General features: G+C 34.7%; 1 protein-coding gene across 1 annotated transcript; it reads left to right on the forward strand.

The window, feature by feature from the left end:
• The first annotated feature begins 308 nt into the window (after nucleotides 1-308).
• Nucleotides 309-1,711, forward strand: LOC100409773 (olfactory receptor 5J3-like). The gene has a single exon (XM_002755335.7). The coding sequence runs from the start codon at nucleotides 309-311 to the stop codon at nucleotides 1,245-1,247; it is 939 nt and encodes a 312-aa protein (XP_002755381.5). The 3' UTR covers nucleotides 1,248-1,711.
• The last annotated feature ends 7,235 nt before the right edge of the window (nucleotides 1,712-8,946 follow it).

Genomic DNA, 8,946 nt, shown 5'->3' on the forward strand with positions numbered 1-8,946 from the left:
ATAGCTTTAAAATAAAGTCTACTTTAGGATTTTAATTAAGACCAGCATTTTAAATGCATCCTAAAGCTAAGACCCTAACTTTTTTCTTTTCCCTCATGCAATTTTTAACAGAACAAACAAATAAACTGTGTCTGAAGAATGTAGTTGAAATATTCTGATTTCATAGGTAAGACAATCAGAGATGAGAAGTTACTAATTCAAATCACATGGCTAGGCAGGGATTCCAAATAATCTCGATATTGCAGTGTCATTACTCTGAATTAATTTCAATCTCTTTATCATTAACAGGTGTCAAGAAACAGAAAGCCATGGCTGATGTTAATTTTACATTGGTTACTGAATTTATCCTTTTGGGACTGACAGGTCATGTTGAACTGAAGATGGCCCTCTTCTTGTTGTTCCTGTTGATTTATACCATTTCCCTGGTGGGAAATCTGGGAATGCTCTTTCTAATCTACGTAACTCCCACACTCCACACACCCATGTATTATTTCCTTAGCTGTCTGTCATTTGTTGATGCCTGCTATTCGTCAGTTTTTGCACCCAAAATGCTGCTGAACTTCTTTGTTGAGCGGGAGACAATCTCATTCTCTGCATGCATTGTGCAGTATTTTTTATTTGTGTCTCTCCTTACCACTGAGGGCTACTTGCTGGCCACAATGGCCTATGACCGTTATGTTGCCATTGTGAACCCTTTACTTTATACAGTGGCTATGACTAAAACAGTTTGTATTGTGCTCATATTTGGATCGTGTGTGGGAGGTTTAATCAACTCATTGACACATATAATTGGCTTGCTGAAACTGTCTTTCTGTGGGCCAAATGTCATCAGTCACTTCTTCTGTGATCTTCCCCCACTGTTGAAGCTCTCATGTTCTGACACATCCATGAATGAATTGTTGCTTTTAATCTTCTCCGGTGTTATTGCCATGCTCACTTTTTTGACTGTGATAATCTCCTACATCTTCATTGTTGCTGCTATCCTGAGGATCCGCTCAGCATCAGGTAGACAAAAAGCCTTCTCCACCTGCGCTTCTCACCTGACTGCTGTGACCTTATTCTATGGATCAGTAAGCTTTAGTTACATTCAGCCAAGCTCTCAGTATTCCTTAGAACAAGAAAAGGTGGTGTCTGTGTTTTATACCCTGGTGATTCCTATGTTAAACCCATTGATTTATAGCCTAAGGAACAAGGAAGTGAAAGAAGCTGTGAAAAGGGCTACAGAAATGAAACATTTTTCATGTTAGTTTCATATTTCCACATCCAAAAAACAGACTACAAGCAGTGGTTTGTCTAATGATATCTATGAAGATTTAGTAAAATTTCAATCCTACAGGAAACAAAGAGTATTCAATTGGAGGATTGTGTTTTACAGTGGAAAAAAAGACCGGAAAAGTGTGACATAGAACACGCGGCTGGTTACTGTGTTAACTAACCTAAAGACCAGGCTAAGATCTAAAGTAGTTATCTCTGGGCAATTGATTACATTTTCTTTCCTTTATATGAGTAAAAATAAATATTCATGGATATATAGACACTCAAGCAGTACACAAATAGAAATAATGATAAAATTAATAAATAACAAAATAATTTTTGCCTTGGTCTCTCTATTGAGCACAGAAATAAGTAAAGTACATTCAAGGCAAAAAGTATTGGTTCTTTCCTTATCCAGAAATTAGACAGATACATATTCCAAAAATTGACGTGCATTATGTATGGCTTGATATTCTTCAAAATAAATATATACACTTAAAAATACTCAGAAAAATTATATGGTACTAGGTTACCTTTCCACTTCAATAGTTAGTCTAAACCACATTTCCCCATTCCTGGCCTATGTTTCTACTACTACATGTGAAATCACATTGGACAGAATATTATAGTTTTATCACTTCACTTGGAAGGCTCACTAATACTCAGAGAAAGCTACACTCATGACTTTCCCTTCCCGTTTAGAAAGGATGACTCCAAACTCATTAGGATGTCATTAATAACCAAATTAGTTTTTCTCTTTCCTTTACAGATCTTCCAGAATCCTTTTTAGTACATTAGACAAAAACATTCCCAGAAGAGTCATTCTAGGCAGGAATGAATGGTACTTCCGGTTCTAATTCTCTGAGGAATCATCATACTGACTTCCACAGTGGTTGCATCAATTTACATTCCCACCAAGAGTGTGAAAGTGTTCCCATTTCTCTGCAACCTTGCCAGCATCTGTTGTTTCTTGTTGCCATTCTGACTGCCATGAGATGTTATCTCATTGTGGCTTTGATTTGCATTTCTCTGATGATCAGGGATGCTGAGCTTTTTTTCAGGTGTTTGTTGGCTGCATATATGTCTTCTCTTGAGAACCGTCTGATCATGCATGTCCTTTGCCCCTTTTAAATAGGCTTTTTTTTTTCTGTGAATTTGCTTAAGTTTCTTTTAGATTCTGGATATCAGACCTTTGTCAGATGAACAGATTGTAAAACTTTTCTCCCATTCTGTAGATTGTCTATTCACTCTGATGATAGTTTCTTTGGCTGTACAGAAGCTCTTTAGATTAATTCAATCCCGTTTGTAAATTTTTGCTTTTGTTGCAATTGCTTTTGGCGATTTCATTATAAAATGTTTGTCCATACCTATGTCTTGAATGGTATTGCCTAGATTTTCTTCTAGGGTTTTCACAATTTTGGGTTTTACACTTAAATCTTTAATCCATATTGAGTTAATTTTTGTATAAGATGTAAGGAAAGGGTCCAGTTTCAACTTTTTTTGCATTTGGCTAGCCAGTTCTTTCAGCACTATTTATTAAATAGGGAATCATTTCCCTGTTGCTTGTTTTTGTCAGATTTGTCAAAGATCAGGTGGTTGTAGATGTGCAGTTTGGTTTCCGAGTTCTCTATTCTGTTCTATTGGTCTATGTGCCTGTTTTCTGTTTTGGTACTGACACCATGCTGTTTTGGTTACAGTAGCTTTGTAGTATAGTTCAAAGTTGGATGCCTCCAGATTTGTTCTTTTTGCTTAGGATTGTCCTGGCTATACAAGCTCATTTGGTTCCATATAAATTTTATTTTTTATAATTCTGTGAAGAATTTCAATGGTAGTTTAATGGAAATACCATTGAATCTATACATTGCTTTGAGCAGAATGGTCATTTCAGGATATTGACTCTTTCTTTTATGAGCATGGAATTGGAATGTTTTTCTATCTGTTTGCACCGGCTCTGATTTCCTTGAGTGGTGGTTTGTAGTTCTCCTTGAAGAGATCCTCCACTTTCCTTCTTAACTGTATTGCTAGGTGTTTTATTATCTTTGGGGCAATTGTGAATGGGAGTTAATTCATGATTTGGTTCATGCTTATCAGTTGTGGTGTGCAGGAATCCTTGTTATTTCTGCACATTGATTTTGTATCCAGAGACTTTGCTAAAGTTGCTTATCAACTTAAAAAGCTTTTAGGCTGAGTCAATGGGCTTTTCTAGATATAGGATCATGTCATCTGCAAACAAGGGCAATTTAACTTCCTCTCTTTCTACTTGAATACGTTTTCTTTCTTTCTTTTGCCTGATTGCCCTGGCCAGAACTTCCAATACTATGTTGAATGAGAGTGGTGAGAGAGGACATCATTGTCTTGTGCTGGTTTTCAAGGGGAATGCTTCCAGCTTTTGCCCATTTGGTGTGATATTGGTTGTAGATTTGTCATAAATGGCTCTTATTTTGAGGTATGCTTGTAATATACCTAGTTTATTGAGAGTTTTTAATATAAAGGGATGTTGAAAGAAGGCCTTTTCTGCATCTGTTGAGATAATCACATGATTTTGTCTTTAGTTTTGTTTCTGTGAGGAATTATATTTATTGATTTGTGTATGTTCAACTAGCTGTGCATCTGTTAATTTACTCTCTCCTATACTTATTTTGTGGGGGTCTAAGTCTCTTTGTAGGTCTTTAAGAACTTGTTTTATGAAGTTGGATGTTTTGTATTGAGTGCATATGTATTTAGGATAGTTAGCCCTTCTTATTGAATTAAATCCATTCCCATTGTAATGCCCTTCTTTGTCTTTTTTGACCTTTGTTGGTTTAAATTATTTTGTCAGAAACTAGGATTGCAACCCCTCCATTTTTTGCTTTCCATTCACTTAGTAAATTTTCCCCCACCTCTTTGTTTTGAGCCTATGTGTGTCTATGTACATGAGCTGCATCTCTTGAAAACATCAAACTAATGGGTCTTGTCTTTGTGTCCAGATTGCAATTTTGTGTCTTTTAATTGGGGCATTTAGCCCATTTATATTTAAGGTTAATATTATTATGTGTGAATTTGATCTTGTCATCATGATGCTGGCTTGTTAATTCTGCAGACTTGTTAATGTAGTTGCTTCATAGTGTTGTTGGTCTGTGTACTTCAGTGTGTTTTGTAGTGACTAGTAATAATTTTTCCTTTCCATGTTTAGTGCTTCCTTCAGGAGTTCTTGCAAGGTAAGGTGGGTGTTGACAAAATCCCTCAGCATTTGCTTGTCTGAAAAGGATTGTATTTCTCCTTTATTTATGAAACTTAGTTTGGCCAGTTATAACATTCTGGGTTGAAAATTATTTTCTTTAAGAATGTTGAATATTGGCCTCCCATCTCTTCTGGCTTGTAGGACTTCCTCTAAGAAGTTTGCTTTTAGTTTGATAGGTTTCCCATCATAGGTTACCTGGTCTTTCTCTCAGACTGCCTTTAAAATTTTTTCCTTCATTTTAACCTTGAAGAATCTGATGATTATGTGTCGGGATAGACCTTTTCATGAAGTATCTTACTGGAATTCTCTGGATTTCTTGGATTTGATTACTGACCAGTCTTGCTAGGTTGGGGAAGTTCTCCTGGATGATATCCTAAAGTATGTTTTCCACCTTGGCCCCTCCCCACCTACTCAATATTTAAAAAAATTGTTTTTATGTTCAGCCAGTAAAGTGACAAAAATGTTAAACCTGATAATTATCCTACTCTCCTAATTGGGTAAGTTATCCCTAATATTAAAAAGCAATCTTCTCTATGAAAGTTCACATATATACATGTGTGTGCATATGCACAATACACACACACACAAATTCTATTCAATAATCGTTTCAACATTTTTGGGTTCTCTCACATTGAAACGTATATATTTTTCATAGTTACTACAAATTATAATAACATATTAGTAGAAGCCCATGACCATAACAAAATGGAATTTAGAGCTCTTTACAAATAATATACATACTATATCACCTGCAATATGTACATATAATTTATGTAAACTTTAATTATTAACACCAGTGGAGTTAATTTTTAACAGTTCAGTTCTTCCTTGTAGAGCCTCACATAGGTGAGACAAGAACATCTATGACAATCTTTCTCTGAAAGTAATAAAAGGCCAAATATATGAATTGTTACACTTTGGAAAGGGCGCTGAGCCTTACTTTCTCTAGGTCTATTTTTAGCTGTTTTAATGAAACCTAGTTTTTAATAAATCACTGGGGATTCTATACTCCAAAGGCTCTAAGCCAAATATAAACACAACCATCTGGAAATTAAGAGAAAACAGCAAGGGCTTCTTCTAAACACCAGGTAGGTCTCTTGTTTATGTCTTCTAACAAAGGCTTTATACATACTTTCTCCTGTTTTCAAAAAAGAGCAACTCTCAGTACCTAGTGTGAGAATAATATGAGAAAGAAACATTTGCCTCAAATCCATTTTAATCATTGAGATAAGTGAAATCGAATTACAATATTACCAACATCAGCTGGCTTTCTTAAAATAATTTGTGGGTTTATTTTATATTTTCCTCAAGTAGTTATATTTAAAGCTTCATATATTTGATCAATATAAGTTGCAGAAAAGAATTTCTTTGAAGAAATTATTTGAAAAATAAGGCTAGTTGTTATAAAGTATTGAATTTTGTTAAGTCTGAGAAAAGGAAAAGCAATTTCTTTGGCCTTATTGCAAGCAATAATTTTAAGAATCAAACATTCATTTATTTTATTGTAACTGATTTTATAGCAAAAGAAAACTACAGTGTAAAAAATAGTCCAGGTCAAAATGATCATTTAAATAAAAATTAAATAAACAAATATAAAATTAGTGAAATAAGAAGAAACTCATAGTCAAAGTAGCAGATTTGGTTTGTTTAAAAAGAAAGTCAATCAGGGCAAAGCTGGCTAAACAATATTAAACCAAAGGAGGCAAAGAACTAAAATGTTAATTTAGTCGAAAAGTAATTTGTCAAGTATGTGGACAGACACCCCTATTTTCTCAGTCTATTTTTTTAAATTTTACTTGAATAGGCAACAGATATTTAGAGAGTTCCTATGACATTGCCAGACAGTTTTTACATATTTTCTTTCTTTTATTTGTATAAATTTAAGGAGTTCAAGTGCAGTTTTGTTACATGGACACACTGTGTCTTGGTGAAGTCTGGGCTTTTATTGTAACCATTACCCAAATAATGTATATTTTGCCCATTAAGTGATTTCTCATCCATCATTTCCCTCTCTCCTCCCACTTTTCTGAGTCTCCAATGTCTGTTATTCCACATCTACCAGTTTTCACTTATTGTTTTTATTTAATTCTCACAAGTATATCTAGAGGAAGTTTTATAAATAAATCTAATAATTTTGCATGGAAATGACAAGTTTCTCTGGTAAAAAGTGACCAGCTATTCTTTTCAACTTTTTGCAATTTCAGTAAAACGGACAATCAAAGCTATCTTGGAGTCTGTTTGCAGTATTGGAATTGTTATTAAATAGCATACTTTACATCATACTGGTAGTATGAGGTAGAAATAGAAGCCCACGTCTTAATCACTCTTTATTCAATATTAGGGAAATATTATTCCCAAACAATTTTGGATTGTGGATTGTGAATTATCCTACTCACAGAATTATATGAAAATAGATTCAGTTGTCAAATTAATATAAAAATATTTTTGTTTGCTTTTGAACTCTCAACCACGGTAGCATATTAAGTACTCCTAAAACTTGTACAGTTAAGATAATTTTTCTTAAACATATGTAACCCAGTGTTTCCCAAATATATTAGATACTGGAAACTTACTTTTTATGTATTTGGGTTAAATGATAAAACATAAAATACATTTAATAAACTTTTTCTAAATAAGAATATCCATATATGATTTAATGTACAGATATACATTCTCTGTCCCTGAGATACAATGTGAGACTTTGACTGTGGAGATTAAAACATATTGAAAAAATGACTCAATAAATAATGAAAATTAAAACATTATTAAAATGTCAGGTATAGATAATCCAAGCTGTTGGGTAATAAGTGCTATAAGAAATCAGAGGGTGAAATGATGAGTATCATTTGGAGTTGCAGAAGATGACTTCCTGGTATAAATGTGTTTTTTAAAATAAACAATTTTATTACTATAGAAAATGTTTGATTTTTTTTAAAAAAAATCTGTATTCCAGCACCCCGATTCTCACCTTTTTCAAAGATAGCCCACATGTTTTATTAGATGAGATTATACATATGTGTATGTATTCACATATCCACATACATAAAAACATACACATATATACATTCTTTTGTGTTATTGTTTAAGGTATGTGTCATGGACACTAGCTGTCTAAATATCATGGAAAGTAATTTTGCCAGATATATAAAAAAATCCACCTGTTAAATATTGAGAATGTTTGGGGTTTTGTTGTTGTTCTTTGCTAAATAATTTTCTTCCTTAACGGATGAGGTCCTTGCCTTGTAATATGGAATCTGGAATGTATTGTTACCCGAAATCCGTCTCCTAAACTCTCTGTTAAACAAGTGTTCCTATTAGAGCTGTGCAGAGAAACACTAATTTCTCCACAGGTTATTATGTGGTGCATAATATTCCTTAGTTAGATCCAACAAAGGTCTGATCAGGCTAACTTTTGCGTGCAAAATTTGAGTTTACCATGGATAATTATAATGCCTAATTAAAATTATATATTTTCTAAAGAAGTTAATAGTGGCAATTTATCTATTCAAACTGTTCTCTTTGGTCATTTTATTTTTCCTATTGTTCCCTGCAGATCCCCCATAGGGCAGCCATATAAATGGCCGACAGAAATGTCAGTGTGATAACTGAATTCATCCTCCTGGGGTTGACTGATAACCCTGAAATGAATGTTGTCCTTTCCGTGCTCTTTGTATTAATCTATCTCATTACTGTGTTGGGCAATATTTGGATTACCATAACAATTCTGACTAGTGCCCAGCTCCATTCACCCATGTACTTTTTCCTTAGCCAGCTGGCTTTCTTGGATTTCTGCTATTCTTCAGTCTTGATTCCTAAAATGTTGGTGAATTACATAACAGGACAGAAAGTCATCTCTTATCATGGTTGCCTCCTACAGTATTCGTTTGTCAGCTTGTTCCTGACTACTGAATGTTTCCTGTTGGCTGTCATGGCATGCGATCGGTATCTTGCAGTTTGCCGCCCACTTCACTACAAAGGTCTAATGACTCCCACGTTCTGCATCTACCTGGTGACTGTTTCCTACCTGCTGGGCTCTGCAAATTCCCTCACCCATCTGAGTAGCTTGCTGAGTTTGTCTTTCTGTGGGCCCAATGTTATCAACCATTATTTCTGTGACATTCCATTGCTCTTCCAACTCTCCTGTTCCAACACCCAACGCAGTAAGGTTTTATTTACTGTCCTTTCTGGAGCAGCATCAGTGTCTACCTTTTTGATAGTGGTTAGTTCCTACCTGGAAATCCTGCTCACTGTCCTCAAGATACATTCCACCAGGGGCAGAAATAAAGCCATATCCACATGTGCCTCCCACTTAACGGTAGTGACTCTCTTCTATGGAACAGTGATATTTACTTACCTGGGAACCAGCTCTAGCTACTCACAGGATAAAGCCAAAATTCTGTCGGTGTTGTACACACTTTTGCTGCCAATACTAAATCTTCTAATATATAGCGTGAGAAACAGGGAAGTCAAAG

Source organism: Callithrix jacchus, chromosome 10 (genome assembly GCF_049354715.1).
Source record: "Callithrix jacchus isolate 240 chromosome 10, calJac240_pri, whole genome shotgun sequence".
NCBI lineage: Eukaryota > Metazoa > Chordata > Mammalia > Primates > Cebidae > Callithrix > Callithrix jacchus.